A 22,257-nucleotide genomic window follows, 5' to 3' on the forward strand; every position below is an offset into this window, starting at 1 on the left:
TATCAGACAGTAGACTCTTAACTCAGTGGGGAAACCATTAAGATATCGGAGATGATCTGCCAAAAAAGCTGAAAAACATCTTCATGTATGCAACAATGGCTGCGAGAGTTTTAATAGCACAAGGATGGAAGGCTGAAGAAACCCCAACTAAAGAATCACAGCAAGAAAAATTGATGGACTATGCAGAACTGGCAAAACTGACATACAAGCTACGGGACTAGGATAACTGTGACTTTAAAGATGAATGGGAACCCTTTACAAAGTATTTGAAGACGCAACAAAACGAACTGGACTCCTTGGCTGGTTTTGAATAAACATTCACAAACTTTTTATTGATAATAATCAGCTAAATAGTTTGAGAATCTATACAACTGTGTAACATGCAGAAAACAGCGTTTTTAGAGAAATCAAAGACTGGAACTGAGGGAAGTCGGGGGTGGGGATGGGTGGGTTCTGTGGGGGGAGGGAGAGGGAGGGAGGAAAAATGGGGGGGAAATAAGGATGATATGTTTCTGGATAATATGTTTTGTTTTAATTTTGAATAAAAAAGTTATAATAAAAAAAGATATCGGAGATGAAACAAATTTCTCTGAAAATTGGGATGATGGTCTTGAACAAAGTGTGGTTGCAGGGGAAATGTTTTCTGAACGGGTATCAGAAAATACACAGCATGTTTTGCAGAAGTAGTAAAATTATGAAGCTAGCAGAATGCTTGATGCACGATGTCCCTGGGGTAGCAAGTAAGCAATCAGTACAAACTGTATTTTACACTTTGTGAAAGAATTAGTGATTTCATTTCCAAAATATTATTGGAGTGGGAGAAAAGAAATTTATAGTGGCAAAGTTTCAATACATATTAAATGTTCAGCTAGTTCATATAAAGGTTTTCAGAAACTGTGACTCTCCAGCTGGAAAGTAAATGTAAATAAAGGTGACAGATGTGCAAATATATAATAGCCTAAATTAATACTGTTACTGTTTGCTTAAAAGAAATTACATTTGTTGGTTGACTAGTCATCAGCATATGATGAATCTATTTCTTATTAGATTATACCACAGTGATATTTTAAAGTATTTTTCTGTTTTCTGCTTTGTTTTCATCTGAACGTGAATGGGTAGAGGTAGAAAGAGATTCTTAAAACACTTTAGACAAGGCCTTTGAGCCATAAATTGAACGTCAGCTATTTCCTTTATGACACCAGAATAAATTGCAATTTTATGCTCTCATCCCCCCTGCAACTTTTCCTGAAGATTGTTTAAATATTGATAGCTGAATATTGAGGGGAATCATCCAGCAAATGTACGGGGTTCTATCCCAGCAAAAATCACCATCCATGGAAAATTCCTCAGAATATACAGGTAAAAAAGCATATTTGTTGCTGTATCTTTTCTATAATGGTGCTGTATTTTCTTTGGTCAAGCCAGAGAAGTGTAAACTTCTCATTATTGCTATTCAACATATAAAGTGGAGTCACCCCAAAAAAGTTTTCCATGATCCACAAAACTGTTTTTCTTTCTCTTTTTTTTGGTATGCAAATATTTGTTCTTCAGAGGTGATCCTCTTTCATAGATCTCCTCAGATGGCACTTCTCCAACATTTTTTTGTCTGAGCTCCCCTCTTTGGGTGGAAATCGATAGGCTGGTTTGTTACTGATTTAATTTTAATTTCAGGTTAACCTGAGCCACGCGGTCCAGGTCCAGGTCCGGTCCCGAATCCAAGGATTCCACAAGGAATCAGTCCAACAGGGCCAAGACAGGAAACCGGGCTAGGTCAGGCACAGGATCTCAGGCAGGTTCCAGCAAGCAGCAATGTTGTTCCCACAAACTGGGGCGGGGTCCAGCAGCTTTTATCTCTGATGGGGTAACAGCAGGTCCTGATCCCCTGGTGACTCACCTCCCTGTCTCGCCCGAAGACGAGCACTCCTCCTGCGAGTACTCAGGTCTCTCCTTCTCTCAGACCTGAGTCTCTGCAGCTCGGGAGATGTCGGTGGATTACTAGACACAGAGGCCGCCTCAGCCTCTCCTGACCCAACTGGTAGTGGAGCAGCTGTACGTGACTGCCCAGCAGAGGGCAACGAGGTAATCCCCACAGGGCAGGCTCAGGCCCCTGATTCGGCCCAGCTGGTGCTTGTTGCAGGGGTACCTGTGCAGACTGGGGCTCTTCAGAATCAGGCCCCAGACTCAGTTCAGATGCCGCCTGAGGCCAAGGATCCAGTGCAGACTGAGACTCCTCCAGCTCAGAGTCTGAGCCCAAGTCCCAGGCCATCACAACATGCTGATGACTAGTAGCCATGTGAGTGAAGTGATGACACCAAAAATGTTAAGAGGTGGCATGAAATAATATCTGTGGCTGTCCCACCTTCAGTAAAAAAAAACAAAACAAAACTCTTAGGTGAGCACAACAATCCATAAAACAAAACTATAAAAAAATGTCAGCAGAAGTGTGGGAATGTTCAGGGCTGGCAGGAGAAGATATATTGTTTAATAATATCCTTCTTAACTTGCTGTGCTGGTCCAGGGGGAAGGTTACCATGGGGCGAGGTCCAGGACCTGAGTCGAGGGTCAGCAGACAGTCCTCCATGGGCGAAACGGGGTCCACAGTGAGGAGCCGGGCAAGGACAGGAACTCTGGGGGAAGCAGGACTGGATGCTGGCCGAAACAGCTCTTCAACGATGTTGCTCCCGCAACCTGACTGGCCTTTATCTTCTCTGAGGCCAGGGGCGGTCCCAGCCCCCAGGAGACCCACCTCTCCTGGCCTTAAGGCGAGCACTCCTCCTGGGAGAAACCAGTTCCCTTCGCCTCTCTGCCCTGAGCCTCTGCAGTTCAGGAGAGGCTGAAGGGTTACTGGACCCAGGGGGAGACTCACCTGTGGGCACTGAGTCCTCAACCACCTCCAGAGCCAGAGTGGATTCACCTGGTGCCTGCTCCTGAGGATCCGGCACAGGTGCAGGCGCTTCAGAATCAAGGCCCTGCCCCAGTTCAGCCGGCCCTGGAGGCGGGGACTCCTGTGCAGGCTGGGATTCCTCCGGTTCAGCCTCTGAATCAGATTCCCAGGCCATCACACTTGCGTTAGCAAGTTATATAACTTAGTTTTACATTCCCCTTTTAAACGCACAGCGGTTAGCTTGTTGCAAGCTTGTTTAAGCTTATCAATATTAGAATCCTGGTCATTTCCCCTTTTATCTCTCCTAAAAGAATAGACACGACACAATCTTATGTAAAGTATATATAAAAGAGGTTTACTCACACATTCAGTTCACAGATGGATCCCTGAAGGCAGACTTAGTTATGGAGTACTGTATATACATGTGGAATCTTTCACATATGGGGATAGTCCCTTTGTCCTCTGTTGGCTGAAAGCTGAAAGCCAACAGAGCACCTCCAGCTAAAAAGCTGTTGCTCCTACTACTAATAATAAATAATACAATTTTATTTATATCCCGCCCTCCCCAGCCAAAGCCGGGCTCAGAGCTGCTAACAACAATACAGTGGTGCCTCGCAAGACGAAATTAATCCGTTCCGTGAGGCTCTTCGTATAGCGGTTTTTTCGTCTTGCGAAGCAAGCCCATTGACAGCTTAGCGGATTAGCGCTACAGCTGTCAAGCGGCTTCCAGCGATCAGCTGTTAAGCGGCTTATCAACGGAACAGCTGATAAGCGGCTTAGCGGCTTAAGAAAAGGGCGAAAAAAGCAAAAAAAACCCGCGGGGGGATGCAAGATTTTTTTCGTCTTGCGAAGCAACCCCATATGGGAATTCGTTTTACGAAGCGCCTCCAAAACGGAAAACCCTTTCGTCTAGCGGGTTTTTCGTCTTGCGAGGTGTTCGTCTTGCGGGGCACCACTGTAAAAGTAACACAGCGATGGACGAAGTGAAATAGAGAGTGTGTATAGCGTGCCTGTCCTTTTGTTACCTTGGCAGGTAAAGTCACACCCACCTCTAGTCACATGGAAGAGGAAGCATGTCCCAGTCAGGAGGAAACAGGAAGTTTTCTACTGACTGGACCAAACATTCCCCTGCAAGTTCACTCTAGGAAAACAAGGAATGTTGTACTTGACTGCTATCTATGTATCACATCCCACATGAAGTAGAATAAATCAGCAAGAGCAGGCTAAAAACAAGACTGCTGTTTTACAAAGAGATGTAACTCAGTGGCAGAGCATCTGGAATTACCAGATAGGACTGGGAGGGACCTTGTCTGAAACCCTGGAGAGCCATTGTCAGTCAATGGACAACTAGGTGGACCAATGGTCTCTCTCCATATGTTCCCATCCCTGGGTCTGGGCCAAAAGGAAGACAGGCTTATTGGGAACGGCATTCCATTCCTTTTTGCCCTAGCCAAAAAAACAAAAAAGGTATCGAGAGGTAGCAACAGGTACTGCTTCATGCAATGTATAGTCTAACTATGAAACTCACTCCCCCACAAGGCAGGGGTGGCCAACAATTTGGATGGCTTTAAAAGAGGACTAGACAATTTCATGGAGAGCGCTATCAATGACTGCTAGCCCTGGTGTCTCTGCTCTGCCTGCAGATGGAGACAGAAATGCTTCCGAATACAGTGTTACCTCAGGAATTACTTTTATAATGAAATGATTTTAGAATGTTGTACTGTTTTATTGTTGTTAGCCGCCCTGAGCCTGGCTTCGGCTGGGGAGGGCGGGGTATAAATAAAATTTATTATTATTATTATTATTATTATTATTATTATTATTATTATTATTACCTCAGGTTAAGTACTTAATTCGTTCCAGAGGTCCGTACTTAACCTGAAACTGTTCTTAACCTGAAGCACCACTTTAGCTAATGGGGCCTCCCGCTGCTGCTGCACCGCCGGAGCACAATTTCTGTTCTCATCCTGAAGCAACGTTCTTAACCTGAGGTACTATTTCTGGGTTAGCAGAGTCTGTAACCTGAAGCGTATGTAACCCGAGGTACCACTGTACCAGTTGCTGGAAACCATGGAAGGGGAGAGTGCTCTTGCGCTCATGCCCACAGGTTCTTGCAGGAAATGATGGACCTCCTGGTGCCCATTTCAAACATGAACAGATGCTTCCCATTTTTCTCCTAATTCCACACCTGAAATCACATTTTCTGCTCTTCATGGCAGTCTGGTATTTTAGATTTCCCCACAACTTGGAACAATATAATAACAGTAACAACAATAATAATTTTATTATTTATTATTTATACCCCTGGGTGGCTTCCAGAAGAATATAAAAGCATAATAAAACGTCAAATGTTTAAAAACTTCCCGATGCACCTGTGCCCCTGGCAAGAGATAAGAAAACAGCTACATGTGCTAAACCTTGAGTCAGTCTCTTTTATAGGAGCATAGCATTTTGAATACAGGCTTGCCATTTTGAGACAAAGAAGGACAAAAAGTGCTGGGGCATAGTAGAATTGTTCCTTTTTGTTACCACCTCTGTACAGTAGCCTAAAGTACAGTATGTGCTTTTTGTTACCACCTCTGTACAGTAGCCTAAAGTACAGCATTACACCATAAACAGAGTGCATTCCCAGAGCAGCTTCCCATGCTTGGTCCAGTAATGAATGCTGGATAATAATAATAATAAAAAAACCAACCAACTATGTGCCAGAATACTGCTGCTGGAGTGGAAAGGCGGCAAAGCGGAATGCTTTATCTGTTGAGTTTCTGCCTGTCTCTCAGCTTGTTAATGGCACCGTAAACGCTGTGGGTTAAACCATAGAGCCTAGGACTTGCTGATCAGACGGTCAGCGGTTCGAATCCCCGCGACGGAGTGCGCTCCCGTTGCTCGGTCCCTGCTCCTGCCAACCTAGCAGTTAGAAAGCACGAAGTGCAAGTAGATAAATAGGTACCACTCCAGCGGGAAGGTAAACGGTGTTTCCGTGAGCTGCTCTGGTTCGCCAGAAGCGGCTTAGTCATGCTGGCCACATGACCCGGAAGCTGTACGCCAGCTCCCTCGGCCAATAAAGCAAGATGAGCGCCGCAACCCCAGAGTCGGTCACAACTGGACCTAATGGTCAGGGGTCCCTTTACCTTTACCTTTTTAAACCTGCCAGAAAATGAAACCTAACTTCAAACTCCTGCCAAGTTATGGATCTCCACTATAGATACCTTGGATCGCCATGTGCAAATCTCTCTCCTATCTTGCATGACTTGGGGGGGGGGGGGATACTTACAAGTTGGTATTCTAATTTATCTTGAGCTCTTATGAGGGAAAATAAAAGGTAAGGAAATTATGAGAGAGAAATGCCGCGCTGGTCTATAATAGCAAGGCAAAAAGTGGCACCGTGGTGCAATTGCTTCTAGAAGCTTCAGTCTACACGAGGGATGAGTGACCCGTAGTGTCCCAAATACTGATGGGTTACATCTCCCATCATCCTCAGCATTGGCCAGTGAGATTTTGAATGCCAACCCCATCCCTGGTCTACACAACTGAGACTATCACGACTACTACAATCCAAGCAACTGTCTGTCAGCAGTGTCCTTGTCAGGACATTTCCTGAATTTTTCTCTTGCATGACTGATTCATTTATCTTATGCAGCGCTTCCACAAAGGACTGCAGGACAGTGTATTTGAGCGTTTCCCCAATTTAGCCTCAGCCTTGTTGATGTGTAGACCCTTCACACCACTTGCTATCCGGTCCTTTTAACTTGAGATGACAGGGTCCGAACATGGGACCTTTTGCATTCAAAGTATGTGCTTTACAATTATCCCTCCCCAACATTACCCATTAAGCTTTATGGCCAAGTGCAAACTTAAAAACACAGGTCTCCTCTGTAGAAAAACCAACATTCTGTCCACAGCAAATGGTTTTTGCAAGTGCCCGGCCAAATGAGACATCTATGTGAGCTTTACAGCACCATTAGTGTTTGCAATACCAACTTACAGTCCATGGATAGTAAGCACATAATAAAGTCCCTTATCATTTCTTGAATTTATATCCTGATCTATTCTGTGGACTCAGTGCAGCTTATAGCTGTTTATTAAATTTTCAATTATAAATAAACATTTTACATACTGTTAAATATCCAACAACCTCCCTCCTTCTCCTTCCACGGTTCATTCTGTTTGTCTTTTGTTCCTGCAATATTTTACTATAACCATTTTATTCAGTTCTCCACTTTTACATCACTCAAGATTAACGACACTGTTGATTTTATCTTAATAAAACTTGACTTCCTTCCCTCTCTTTCTGTGGTTCCTTAAATTTATTTTTTAATATCTTCCGCATATCCAAATTAACTTAATTTGCTCATTTATTAATCTACTTTAAATATATACCCCTATAAAAATGTAGATTACAATAATCCTGCCAATGTTCTTTTACGTTTACAATTCATCTGTCAATATTCCATAAACCATTTCCATTCTTTTATTGAAATGTGGTGTATAAACGCACTGTTAACAAAGCAGCAACTAACAAAATAAACTAATAATAATAATAATCTAAACAAAGGGCCAGATTTAGGTTTGATGAGACCTAAGCTACTGAAGGTAATGGGGCCCTTTATATGTCCAGCTGTCCTTTGTCAACAACAAATCATCGCTGTTTTTGTGTTGAATATATGCTATATGGTAATTTATGAACCTAATAAGTATCTAAAGCCATTTGCACATGTTGCCATGCAACCAGTCCATGCAGAATGTAGGGACCCTATATATAAAGGTAAAGGGACCCCTGACCATTAGGTCCATTCGTGGCCGACTCTGGGGTTGCGGCGCTCATCTCGCTTTATTGGCCGAGGGAGCCGGCGTACAGCTTCCAGGTCATGTGGCCAGCATGACTAAGCTGCTTCTGACGAACCAGAGCAGTGCACGGAAACACCGTTTACCTTCCCGCCGGAGCGGTACCTATTTATCTACTTGCACTTCGACGTGCTTTCAAACAGTGCCACCCTATATATAGAAATGAGCAAACCAGTGATATTTTAGGGAGCGGGTGGAGCCCATTGCTTACATCCTAGGAGCCTACACAACACAAAACACTGTTGCTGTATGTAGGTTTTACTTTATTTGTTTTCTATCTTATATTTTGGAAATTGGTACATCCAGTTTTGTTTTTTCTTTTAAAAAGTTTGGGGCCCCCAAGAAAGTGGGGCCCTAAGCTATAGCTTGTTTAGCTTATAAGTAATTCCGGCGCGCTTAACAGCAAAAAAAGACTAACGAATTAATGCGGCGTTTGGAATCTGCAAAACATTGACAGGAGGACCCTAAGGGCGCCTTTCCCCTCTCGGGCACGAGGGGAGAAGCGAGAGCGAGGCGGGGAGAGGCTCGCCTCCTCCGGGCGGGCGGGCGGGCGGAGCAAGCCTTGGCCAACCCCCGGAAGTCTCCGGCGAAGAAGAGGCGGAGCTGCCTCGTCGCCGGCGCCCTTCTCCTCCTCCTCCTGCTCCTCGGTGCGCGGCCAAGAGGCACGGGGGTGGCGGGCAGGTGAGGGCTTCGCGTGCGCTTCCCCAGCCGGAGGAGGAGCTGCCGGTGCTGGCTGCTCCTTGCTTCTCCGCTGCGCCCTCCCACGCTGCTTCCTGCCTGGGCCACCCGCGGGCCATGCGGCCGAGCTGCGGAGCCCTCCTCTTCCTCCTCCTCCTCCTCGGCGGCGCCTGCAGGCTGCGAGGCGTGAGAAGAGGCGCCTCCTCCTCCTCCTTCATGTGCTAGCGGCGTCGCCAAGCCCAGGAGCCGGGTCTTCATTTCTTCTTCTTTCTTTCTTTCTCCCTCCCTTTTTTAAAGTCAGCCCAACTCTGGCCGGAAAGATGCTGCTGTCGCTGGTTCTGCACACCTACTCCATGCGCTACGTGCTGCCCACCGCCCTGATGATGGGCACCGCGCCCACCTACGTGCTGGCCTGGGGCGCCTGGCGCCTGCTCTCCACGCTGCTCCCCGCGCGCGTCTACCACGAGGTGGATGACCGGCTGTACACCCTCTACCAGAGCATGGTGCTCTTCTTCTTCGAGAACTACACCGGCGTGCAGGTCAGGGCGGCTGCTGCTGCTGGGGGCGGGGGGGGGGCTGGCGGAGGCGCCACGCCTCCTTAGGGGGGGGGCTGGGGAGATAGGAACCCACCCCCACGTCACCTTTCTCCCCCTACCTCTCCACCATGTCGCGTCTCTGGATGCCAAGCCGGAGAGGGACTCGGGCAACTTGGCTACAGGTGGCGAGGCTGCGCGCAGGTGAGCGAGCGGAGGCAGGGGCTGCGCCTTCCTCGCTGCGCTCTCTCTCTCTCCCTCCCTTCCCAGCAGAGAGGGGGTTGCCCCCTCGGTTTGCTCACCTTCCCTGGCTCTGGGTGGCCTCGCAGATGGGAGCGATCCTTCCCTGGCAGCGCTGGGGCTCTGCCTACTTCCTCGATGCTGGTAACACCTAGGTTGAGTACAGCACAGTTAAGGTTGCGCACAGCAAACCGCATTTGCACTGGAGAGACAGCAGAGTTTCCTTCGGGAGGGTGGGGGGAAAGGGACCCCGATTGGTAGTCACATTCGACCTGTGGAACGCCTTCCCACCAGATGTCAAGGAAATAAACAACTACAGTTACATACGCTTCAGGTTACAGACTCCGCTAACCCAGAAATAGTACCTCGGGTTAAGAATTTTGCTTCAGGACGAGAACAGAAATTGCACGGTGGCAGCAGGAGGCCCCATTAGCTAAAGTGGTGCTTCAGGTTAAGAACAGTTTCAGGTTAAGAACGGACCTCCAGAACGAATTAAGTACTTAACCCGAGGTACCACTGTATCTGGCTTTCAGAGGGCATCTGAAGGCGTATAGGGAAGCTTTTAATGTTTGGTGTTTTTTTGTTGGGAGCTGCCTGGAGCGGCTGGGCTAACCTAGTCAGATGGGCGGCATATAAATAACAAAGGTGGCACAGTTGGTCTAGTCTTCCTTGTAACTGTGGTTCCCAGAAAGAGGTGATCTACCAGAGGCGGTGGCTGCTCCTAGCGGTGGCTGCCTCTCCACCATAGCTTACCTGCCATGCCCCTTTGAGTGGCACGTTCAGTCTGATGCACCCAGCCTTTGCTGCTGTCCCATTGTGACGGTGCACTTCTGCCATTCCTTTCTGGCTAGTACATCACTCGGAGGGTGAGTGATCGAGGAAGAGAGGTAGCTATCAGGAACAGCCCTGCCTCGACTTGCTCTCCACTCTCTGTGGGTGGTAGAGCAGGGAGGAATCTCTGCCTGTTGAACCCAGTTCCAGGTTGCACAACCTAGAGAGGCTGGCAAGCGAGCAGGTGGGAAATGAGCAGAGGTAGCAAGGAGCAACAGTCAGCTCTTCCTTTCCACCTCCATGCCTGGGCTGGGCTCTATTCTCAGCACAGAGAGAGCGCAGTTGAATAAGGATTGCTGGTGCTCTTTTGCAAAGGCCACTGTTTACCCACATTGGTAGATGAGCAGGTGAACAAACAGTATCTGTATTGGCAATCTTTGCCTTTTTCCAGCAAGACCTCCACCTCTCTAGGGTTAAAGGGGAGGAGCAGACTCTTCCACCCCAGCAGAGTCCGAGCCTTCCAAGATTACTCCTGCCAACTTTGGCGGTTGTTTATCATCTGCAGGAGACTATCTTGACTTGTCTGGGACCTTGTAAGTTGCCTTACCATCCACCGTACTGTCTAACTGGCACTCGGGAAACAAATGCAGGGCTCCTCCCAACTAGAGAGTGAAAGGGGAATAACACAATGAGGATTCTGTACACCTTAAAGATTTAAAGGGTTTATTGTGTCATAAGGCTTTGTGAACTTGGCCAGTGAAAGCTGGCCATTGTAAACCTGCCAGCCTTTAAGGTACCATGCCTGGTGTTAAGTCTTAACAGAATAATATGGTTGCCCTTCTGGAATTTGACATAGAGGAATATAAAAGGAAAAGGTATGATATTGTGTGTTGCTCATCAAGGTACCACGCCTTTTTAAAAGGTGGTGTTTTGTGCATCTCTGGTTGGCCGCACTCAACTGCAGCTACACTGGTTCAGACAACGTGCTTGAAACGGTGGTTCGTGCATATATGTTGAATGGCAGATCTTCAATAGTGGCTGTGACGTGAATACAGCACTAGAAAGGGCTATCCTTCTGGACTGAAAGGTAGCCCCTGAGTGGGGAACCTGTAGCTTCTCAGATGTTGCTGAACTACATGCTTCCATCATCCTTGACCACTGACCATGCTGATCGGAGAGGACTGGAGTTCCACAGTGTCTGGAGGACTGCAGGGTCCCTGTAATCCTTTGAATGGCTTGGTATTTGAGCAAATTATGCAAGTATGGTCCTTCCTAGCTGTCTTTGCCACCCATCTAAGGAAAGGCATAGACGTATGAGCTCTCTGTGAACAGTAAAAGGTAAAGGTGAAGGTACCCCTGACCATTAGGTCCAGTTGCAGATGACTCTGGGGTTGCGGCGCTCATCTCGCTCTGTAGGCCAAGGGAGCCGGCATTTGTCCACAGACAACTTCTGGGTCATGTGGCCAGCATGACTAAGCCGCTTCTGGCAAACCAGAGCAGTGCACAGAAATGCCATTTACCTTGCTTTCGAACTGCTAGGTGGGCAGCAGCTGGGACCAAACAACAGGAGCTCATCCCATCACGGGGATTCGAGCCGCCAGCCTTCTGATCAGCAAGTCCTAGGCTCTGTGCTTTAGACCACAGCGCCACCCACATCCCTGTGAACAGTGGACTTAAATAGATCCATAAATCGGCAGTCCCACTTCTCTAATAAGGCATTGTGGTTTGACTTGTCCCTTGTTGTAGCACTCCATGTTGTTACCTGTTGCTTTTTAATGTGAAACAAGGCATAGGTTTAACTTGCCTTGAACTTCCAGTTAACATTCCATCCAAGCCCATACATTCAACATCAGAAGGAGGAGTTACTTCTACATGGCTTTGGTGCACCCAACTGAAATTATCTGTCCCTTCCTCCAATTTCATTTAGTAATTAAACTGTTGAAACTCTTAAAGATGCTAATAAGAGTTCAATTTGCAGAATTTTTCAACAACTTGTGTTGCATGTTTTCTTCCCCGAGTTGTGCTACCTAAGCCTGATATCTAGAGGATGACTTCTAGTTTCATTCTAAACCATCAGTTCATCATGTGGTAAAGCTGTTCCTAGGCCGTACCACTTCGGATTGTAAGTGGGGAATTGCACGATTCAGTGGTCTGTTCCCCACTTGAAAGCAAAACATACTAACAATGACAAAGAGATTAATTTCAGTCAGGCTTATCTGTTTCACAAGATGGTTTGGGGCCAGGATTGGGAGTTGTTGTTTTCTCACTGGTGGTACATTTGATCATACAATTCCATACCTGCAACCTGTCAGTACATTCATTCCAAAGACAGTTTTATTAAATAATATAAGCTATATTACTCTTAAAAGTCCATTGGCTTTACATTTTGCCTGTCGCTACACCAAGTGCCTGCTTGATGTCTTTAAAATGTCTTCACCAAACTACGCGTGCTAACAGAAGCAGCAAATCCTTTCCACTGATGAGAACTACCACTTGCTATGTATTACAGTGTAGTTTCCCGATCATAAACTAGAATGGCTCCCCAAACTAATAGCTGCTTTTAAAAATGAGAGATCTTTAGGGCAAGTGCATGTAGTTTCGTTGGAGATCTGGAAGTGATAACTTTTTTTGGCTGCCGAAACATCTGAGGGCCGAACCTCAAGAATCGCCTCTCCCCATATAAACCGACAAGGACCTTGCAGTCACCACCTGAGGCCCTTTATTTGTGTGTCTCCACGAGAGGCCCAAAGCGTAACAACATGAGAATGGGCCTTTTCTGCAGTGTCTCCCTGCTTGTGAAAGCTCGCCTGGCTTATATATCTATATATATCTTTAGACACCAGGGAAAAACATTCCTCTTCCCTCAGGCCTTTGGCTAATTAAACATCTAATTAAATCTAAGGCCTCTTAAATTGGACTGGGACCCAGGGATATTGTTTCTGGTTTTTTTAATTATTATTTTATATATTTTTGTGTTTTTGTAAATCGCCCTGTGATCTTCGGATGAAGGGCAGTATATAAATTTAATGAATACATAAAAATAAAATAATACGTTTAAACAAACAAGCAAACAAAAATCTTTTGAGATGAATGCTAAATGGGATGGTAGTATCCTGATCTTTGGACATGCCAGTTCGGAAGCGAGTTCCAAGGAAGCTTGTAGTCAGCCAATTGTATTTAGGCAAATCTTTTCAAGATCAACTGTTCATTTCAGCACTGTTGCCAGCAAGCAGATGTTTCAAACTAAGGGTACCAAACTGATGTTAGATGGTCCTTTCATTGAGTATGCTTGACTAAACTAGTCATCCAGAGGTCAAAGACTTCTGCATCCTGTTAAACTTTTCAGTTTTGTGCTTGAAGTACTTTCATTGCTTTCTCTTCATTCATGAGGTAATGTTTTCCTGTCTCCTCCCCTGCCATTTCTATCTTTATGATGATAGTAAAATAAAAACCCAACCCTCTCTCACTTGTGTTCCTTACCTCAATCAGGTTGTGTTAAGAAAAATATATTTTACATATTTGGATCGTGTTTGCTTTATAAATATGCATACATGTTTGCTACTAATTCCACAGGAAGATCGAGAGAGTGTGCTTAAGGGGTTTTCATCTTTTAAAAGGGATTTCAAAGATGGAAGCTGGGTCTCTGTTTAAAGCATAATACATTCCCTCACGTGAAATAATTCCATTATTTTCACATGTTGGTTCTTGAACTGATCAGGTACTGATTGTTACATAGAAACACTTAAGACAATGTCTGCTGCCATCTTTTTAATGTTGCTTCAATGGGTATTGCGTATGACTTTTGCTGTAATTGTATTTTTTTTTTTTGTAAACTGCTTTGAAATTCATTGGAATAAATAGCAGCCTAGAAATACTATGAATCAAATCAGTATTAAGACTTTACCTGAACCGCACCAGCATGAACATGTCATGATTTTGCAAGATAAACTTTTTCTCTCTCCTCTCATTGTAAAAGAATGATTGCATGTAAGAGTACACTTTTATAAGCCAATTTAGTTGTACATCCATTCAGTTTCATAGACTCAGGTGAACGCTTAAGTTATACATGGTCATTCTGACTTCAGTAAAGTGCCACATAAAGTCATGGGTAGATTAAGTTGGGGCATCAAGGTGAAAGAAAGGGAAAAGGTAGTCCTGTCATAATGTGGGAATTGTTAAATCTTCTCTCTCAAGAGTTTAAATAAAATAAAGCTTGATCCTAGGTTTTGTTGGTGTTCTTCAGGCTGTTAAATCAAGTACCTTTTTTCTTTCCTAGATAATTCTGTATGGCGACCTGCCAAAAAATAAGGAGAATGTGGTATATATATCAAATCATCAGTGTACAGGTTTGTATGCAATTTCCTTACCTGTAAGAGTTTTTTTTAATTAAATAATTATTAAAAGCAAAAACAAAAAGTGTTAATATAACCACTGAGAATGAAATTCTCTAGATATAGATACTTGGGATTGCATGTTAAGATTAAATAAACAAAAATACACGGTATGATCCTGATAGATGAGCAGGATAATGGGTCTTTTAAGCTGTTTCTTTGCAAAACAGCCCCCACATGCTTCCTAACAAGGTGCCTCGAATTTGGAAGTGCTTTTGAACCAACACAAACAGTTGTATCCATTGGCGGCTCTTGCACAAAGCAAGACCCCCATTGGTTTTTTTCCAGTCCTGCTCATGGCAGCCCACTGAAATGCCCACCCCTAAGCTTGGGAGGAACCAATGGAAGAAGGTATTGTAACACTCAAGAGGGATGCAGTAAGATTGGTGAAAAATGGGGGGTTCTGCCTTTCATGAGCAAAAGTGATTTCCACTGCGTACAGTGTTCAGTTTTAATTGTGTGCTGCTCATTTTTTGCCAAGTGTCTAATATGTGTTTTGAACTTGGCTGATTGGCAAATTATATTACGCCACTTTTCCGTGTATAAGACAATTTTTAAAATTATAAAGTAATGTTTGAGCGATTCTCAGCAATCCCCCTCCCCCCAAGAAAAGCTCAGCAACTCACAACTCTTTTGTAAATTTGGAGTCCCCAAAAATAGGGGTTGTCTTATACATGGGGGCGCATTATAACACAGAATAATGTGGTAAATACTGGAACCTTGGGGGGTAATTTCAAGAAGTCCCATTACTTCTAGTTCTTCTGATTCTGGTTTTAAGAAAACACTACTAAACATGAAGCTGTGTTTCTGGTTCGTTGTCTGTTGAGTCAGTGTTTCTCACCAGATCCTTCAAGATATGCATCTATTCTGTGTTGGCAGGAGATTAACAGTTATGTAGTGGTATTATGCAAACAGTACAAGCTTTGTTTAAAAAATGAAGAAATGTTTGCTAAAATACTAAAGAGTAATAGGGGAATATGATTGTGGAAAGAACTTACCTTTCATTGCCACTGACCACAGTTCATCTTTCATGTTCATAAGCACTAGACGAGCATTAAATAATGTTGGGAAGGATTTTGACATTAGCCTAGGGACATAAATGTTTGAGTTTTGTTCGTTTGTTTTGCAGTTGACTGGATTATAGCAGATATGTTGGCCGTCAGGCAAAATGCTCTGGGACATGTTCGATATGTTTTGAAAGACGGGTTAAAGTGGCTTCCTTTATACGGGTGGTATTTTTCTCAGGTAAATCCTAATCCTTTCTCCACGTCACATGAAATAACTAGTACTTTCTGCTAAATTTTGACATGCCTCAATCCTGAGCATATTTACTTGGAAGTAAATCCCATTTATTTCAGTAAAACTTAGTCCCAAGTACTGTAAGGCATGCTTGAAGTCTGGTCCATGCAATGATTCTGTCTTGATAATGTGTTTTTGTTTCATATTTGAAACAGAATAGTGAAACGTCAACTCTTTCTAGTTAGCAGATTTTATCTGATAGGGTTAGGAGGGTATTTTTGGCTCTCCAGTCAGGTGTTTAGCAAACTAAAAGTAACTCACTGAACTTGGGACAATGCCCGCTAAGGTGCAAAAACCACGTGTCCGTGTCCTACACGATTAACAGTGCAATTCTGGCATTTATTTATTTATTAGAAGTAAGTGACATGGAGTTCTCAGGTAAGTGGGTCCAGGATGAACCCTAAGACAATTTCGAGCGTACTGAATTGAGTCCCACTGAATTCAGTGGTGTTGACTTCTTAGTAACCATATATAGGATTGCATTTGAAACATTTATCCTTTAGTTAAATTAGTTACGTATTTCAGTCTGGCTTTAATGACATTTTAGTCCTGGGTTTGACTCAGTGCATGGACTGTGTTTATTTATGGGATAATATCCTTGCTGTTGCACATATTCATAACATGTTAGCAAAATTGGGTTGTGTTTCCAAAGAAAGCAAGAATAATTTGATAGATGTCTGCATATGCTAAAATTCGCTGAATTGTGGCTTTTATGTCTTTGTCACCGTGAAGTTTCTGATTAAAAAAACACCAAGTAGCCCTTTTATGTCAATGACTTGATTTAGATATGTTCTTATATTTTCTTATTCTCTTTCCTTTTTGCTTTTTTGCTCCTCTAGTTGAGCTTCATATGGATTTTATCCTAGTAGGCTATCAGGGTGATCTAGTGAGCTGTGTTCCATTAGACACAATAGTTGAAATTCAGAAGATCTTTGGGAGACAAGGGGTAGTGTTTCTCACTAGGTGAGTGTGGTTCCATATCTAAACTCGTGACATATATTTTTAGCAGAGAGAGATAAGAGCTATAATGACAGTTTTCCACTTCTCTGCATATGGTCCCATAATTCACATCTTGGGTCCCGAAAGTCACAAGATGTTGGTTCGCAGATGCAAAAACACAAGCTGCATAGCACATACCTCCATTTTTCGAACGCCACTCTATACAATCACTTTAAATGAATGAACCCCTTATATATTTTGGAGTTGCTTTCTGCTGCCAGGCGGGGATGAGGGGTAGAATTTTCATACATTAGTTTCTTGTAGGTTCCCCTTTGTCATTCGTTCAGACTAGGGCTGCCATACATCTGGACATTACTGGGATTTCAAATGCGGATTTGATGTCTGGGGGGGGGGGATTTCCGAAAGGCGGCGCTTTGTCCTGGATCTTAGGCAAGTCAATCGGAAAAAGCCCTTTGAAATATGGCAACTCTAGTTCAGACCAGGTAGTGACTGATCTTCCATGGGTGTGCTGCCATAGAAAATATTAATTATCAGGGTGAGTTGTGTTTTGCCAAATCCAATGTATGAAATGGCCACCATAAGAATCACTTCAAATGTTACTGCTTCTGTGTGAAGGCCACTCAAAAAGTTGGGAGTAGATCCCTGGAGAGATCCAGCCTGATCTATGTGGTCAGTAAACTGGGATTATTCATATGGTCACCCTGGTGGTAAGTAACCTTACACATGTTATAGTTCCCCCATGGAATCCTTTTTTTGGTTGCCTTCTCTTAAGAACCACAATGTTTGACTCAGACCTACAAGTTTGGTGCATGGAAAATAGGTTCCCCCTGGAGGAAACTTTCAATTGCTCTTCATGGCTGTTGCTTCTGTGGTAAAATCTCACCCTGCGTATTCATAAACAATATGTGACTGCTCATTGAGTGTGTCACCGTGTGGATTGAAAAGCTTGACAAATAAGATTGGCTATTTTTCTCCATAGCAATAAGTTTAAAAACAAAACAAAAAACTTCTTATGGGCATAAGAAAATTGACTCCTCTGTATGGCAAGCGCTGCAGAGAATGATTTTGCAAATCATTCCCACATGGTTGTTAGTTGGTATGCGCCAGCATTTGATCTAGCAGGTGCACTGAGAGAAAAATGGACCTTTGGTACCTCATGGTAAACAATATGGCATGAACTGTAGTGATTTACTTGCTGGTGTACAAATCAGTTGAACCAGTGAAGTTGTTTTCCTTTGGCATAAATAATAATAAACAATAAATAAATTTTTATTTATATCCCGCCCTCCCCAGCCGAAGCCGGGCTCAGGGCGGCTAACAACAATAAAATAAGACAACATTTTAAAATCATTTCATTAAAAAATTACTTCAAATCAAATTGATGGCAACCATTGGGTAGAGTTCTGTGAAGATTGCCAAAGGAGGGAGTCAGGCTGTGCCCTGGCCAAAGGCTTGGCGGAACAGCTCTGTCTTGCAGGCCCTGCGGAAAGATGTCAAGTCCAGGGAACAAGGAAGGACAGCATTGTTTTTACATTGCCTCTTTTCCCTTGTTTCTCAATACAGGTCCTGCAATCCTGTCCAATTTATCTGTTTCACTCCAGAGATATTGAGCGTTTTGCAGATTTTTAAAAATCTTGCAATAAAATCCAAAAATTAAATAGTCCCACAAATCCTCAAACTGCTTTAATAGTTCATAGGTTTTTCCCAAAGAATTCCGAGAACTGTAGTTTTAGGTCCTCACAGACCTAAAATTCCCAGCATCCTTCACAAACTACAGCTCCAAGGATATGGTTCCCCACCTATTCTTGTCCATGCCCCTCACCTAAGCATCTCTAAAATCCTGACACCCCCCCCCCCGGTGACATGTGCTCTAAATGTATGGTGTGTTTATGACCTCTGGAAGTGGTTTTCAGGACAGCCTGTGGCTATGTATTTTTCATCCTCAGGCTGAGACCAAATTGTCCTCCTCCTCCTTGGTCTGTAGCCATGTGATAACAGATTATTTCATCAGAATAATGCTCTTGCTGTTTTCTGGAAGGGAAGAGGCAGCAAATTAGCAACGCAAGAAGAGCCCTCCTGGATCAGGCCGAAGGCCTGCTTAGTCCAGAATTCAGTTTCCCACAGGAAACAGCCAGCAGCTGTTGGTTTTCTTGCCAGTGGCTATCACCAGACTGAAAATGCCCATTCCTGGAGCTCCCTCTCCTCTTGGAAGCAACCCCCTTCCTCCTGACAAGTGACTAGGACCAGGTGGTTCTTCTCCTGTCTTGTGCAACCACAGTAAATAATTCTACTTGCTGTCATTTTAGGATAGGTATTTTGTTTACTCCCCATAGTTGTTCAAGATCATTCATCTGCAGTTTTCCCAGTTAACTTCCAAAAAATACTAGTCTGCTGAGCAGTCTTATTCCCATGGATGATGAGGAGATAAAAAACTGTGTTTTCCTTTAGATCAGCAGTTCTCAACCTGTGGGTCCCCAGATGTTGTTGGACTACGACTCCCATCATCCCTGAGCCTTGCTAGCTAGGGGTGATGGGAGTTGTAGTTCAACAACATCTGGGTACCCACAGGCTGAGAAAGGCAGCTTTAGATCATGGGTTGTGGATGCTTTTCATGCTGCAAATAGGAGAATTCAGTGGACACCTTGGCCAACATTCAGTGTCGGAAATCACATCTGCAAATTATGGCACTTAAAGGTATTTAATGGGAAATTCTATTGATAAGGATATGCAAAGTATATGGAGTCAGTTGGCAGGTATTCCTTTTTTTTTTTAATTCTCCCTGACATGCCAAATGGTACAAGAACAAAACAAAAAACCACTTCCTCCTCTTCCTGTTGATACTGTGTTGGTGATGTCACTCGCGCTCCACTAAAACTTTCCAGTGACAATTAATTACAGAATTGTGATGGAATGCATATTTCCTACCTCAGATAAACATCCTGTTGTGGAATATATGTGTGTAGGATCTGAATATGTAGAAAGCAGAACACAACTTTTAAGGAAAACACGCTAGTAAACACTTCTGTATGCTTCCTCCCCAAGCACAAAGCACACTCTTAAAGCATTAGAGAATAACTATGAAAAAGCTAATAAGGTATTTATCAGCTTCTTGGAAATGTATTCTAACACTCTGTTGATTCTCAGTTTAATGTTGATTCCCAGAAAAGTCCTACATACACAACACAGTGCCGTGAAGTGAACATGTATGTAGATAAAAAGTAATAGCTTAAAATGTGGCAGAAAAATATCACCTGATCCACCTGACTCTATAGAAAACTGATCTCTCCGTTGCAAACATTTTTACTTGGAAGGAAAGCCTGGGGATTTCAGTGGAATTTAGAACTTGAAAACACGTAGTAACTTCATCAGAGGTGATGGTTTTAACATTTTCCTTTGTGAGATATGTTATAGCTCCCTGTAATTATTTTGTTTCAACCCTCTACTTCTTGTTATTACATGCTTTACCCTATAGCTGGTCAAGCCCATTTATAATAAGTTTCCTATATTAAAAGTTAGGGTTGTGTTTGGCAAAGTCATACTTAGAGTAAATCAATGGACGTGATAAACTTAAGTCCTTTGATTTCAGTGGGTCTGCTCTGAGTTTGACTTAATCAGATACAATCCAGTATTGTATGTGTGCCTGTTGCTTTTCTCTTGAGTAGGCATTGCATGCTGAGCCAGCTGTCTTTGTTTTGCAGACAAGGGCTGCTGAATGCTTTGAAGCAGTTGGCCAAGGTTGAAATTAGGGAACAAAGCGATAAAGTGATTAAACATTAGCAGCTTTTCATCTTAATTGACTGTAATAATCATTTTATTACTTGTATGTGACACCTGAGGTCTGCTATAATCCTGATTCTGAGGCAATCCCTCTTGTATTCTCTACATCAGCCTTTCTCAAGCTTGGGTCCCCAAATGTTGTTGGACTGCAACTCCCATCATTCCTAGCTAGCAGAAGCAGTGAGGATTGGAGTTGAAGTCCAACAATATTTGGCAACCCAAAGTTGGGAAAAGCTACTACGTACTATTCAGGCCACATCTATGTCCAGTTCTGGGTGCTGTAATTTTAAGGAAGACATTGACAAATTGCAGTATCTCTGGAGGATGGTGACCAAGATGTTGAGGGATAAGAATTGCAATTTATTTGAGGAACAATTTAAAGAACCAAGTATATTCAACCTAGAGAAGACTACAGCGAGTCGTGATAGCTGTCTTCAAATACCTGAAGGGCTATCGTGCAGAAGATAGAGCAGTTTTGTTCTCTGTTGCGCCAGAGTACTGTACCAGCAGGCTGGGGAATAGAATCCTTTAATGCCATACTTGAAATGTAACTCTTTTTTTGTTAACTTGGCACAATAGGGCATTTTATTAATTAACTGTTATGCATGGATGTGTTCATGAATTCATTACAACTGCTTCTTTTAAGTCAAGGCATCTGGTATTAATTGAAGCCATCGGCCTTTCCCTTTCCTTCTCTCTCCTTTCCATTTTGCGCTTGGGGAACCAGTTCAAGAATTAGCCAATATATCTGCAGTTCTGAAAATGGGTTGCATTCAACTAAGCACTAAATAGTGCTTTGCAGAAATAGAACAGCTTCTCCTTATTCCCCCCCCCCCCATGCCTCACCCCGAAATCTGTTCTGGATTTTCTCCCTCCCCTATTCTTCCAGAGCAGATGTGAGAGAGGATAGCCCAGGCTGGGGATGGAAGGTGGAGTACAGATGGAGTCCCATTGCACATTCATAAGTTATTTCACACTCTTGCATTTATTTAGTTGTTTACTGCCCACTGGTTTAAAATACTTGTAGCTTATATAGTGCCCCCTTTTTTGGTTTTATTTCATTGTAAGCATGTCTATAAACATAACTGTGGGTGTGTTCAAAGGTGGGTTGCTTGGTTCAACAGCATTTTGTAGTGTGACTATGCATGCATCTAGCTCGGGTCGGCAACCTAAGGTCCATGGGCCACAAGCGGCCCATGGGGGTTATTTAACTGGCCCATGGACCCCTGCCACCTGCTCGGTTGGCTCTCGTGCGCCGCGCTAAACTGGCCTTCCACAACACTGGCCGGCTTCCCATTGGCTGCAGGAAGCTCCTGCAGCCAATGGGAAGCTGCGTACGCCTCCTCTGTGCCAGAAGGAGTGCCGGAAATAGCGTTTGCGCATGGGTGCGCACACTCTGGCCCATTGTGGCGTCTGTGGGACCGTGAAACGGCCCAAGCCACAAAAGCTTTGCCGACCCCTGATCTAGCTGATATTATTTGCTTTGTATTCCATTGGGGGAGGGGGAAATACCATACTTAAATGACTTTTTCTTGGAATGTTTGATTAGTCTCCATATAGAATTGGCTGTGCTTTTAGAAGAATATAACCTAGGTGTAGTTCATGAAGCACAACTGGAAAGTGTGCTCCCATTTACGCTCCATCTGCACTCTACATTTAACGTAGTATTACAGTCATACCTCTAGTTGCGTTAGGTTCACGTCGCATTTTTTTCTGGTTACGAACACGGCATACCCGTAAGTGTTTACTTGCCACTATGCACAGGAGCGATCTGTGCGCTTTGTGCATGCGCAGGAGCGATCTATCGCATCACATGCAGAAGCGGCGCTCCACTTACAGACTTTTTGGGGTGCGAACGGCACCCCAGAACGGATCACGT

The 22,257-nt window shown here is 43.9% G+C and overlaps 1 protein-coding gene across 1 annotated transcript in view; it reads left to right on the forward strand.

The window, feature by feature from the left end:
• Positions 1–8,297: 8,297 nt before the first annotated feature.
• Positions 8,298–22,257, forward strand: part of AGPAT5 (1-acylglycerol-3-phosphate O-acyltransferase 5) — a 33,348-nt gene continuing 19,388 nt past the window's right edge. The window contains exons 1-4 of the mRNA XM_081906483.1: positions 8,298–8,410; positions 8,705–8,946; positions 14,228–14,297; positions 15,472–15,587. Of these exons, the coding sequence (XP_081762609.1) occupies positions 8,728–8,946; positions 14,228–14,297; positions 15,472–15,587 (405 nt within the window). The 5' untranslated portion in view covers positions 8,298–8,410; positions 8,705–8,727. The remainder of the gene's footprint in view (positions 8,411–8,704; positions 8,947–14,227; positions 14,298–15,471; positions 15,588–22,257) is intronic.

Source organism: Podarcis melisellensis, assembly GCF_964234715.1.
Source record: "Podarcis melisellensis genome assembly, chromosome: 3".
In the NCBI taxonomy this organism is placed as follows: domain Eukaryota; kingdom Metazoa; phylum Chordata; class Lepidosauria; order Squamata; family Lacertidae; genus Podarcis; species Podarcis melisellensis.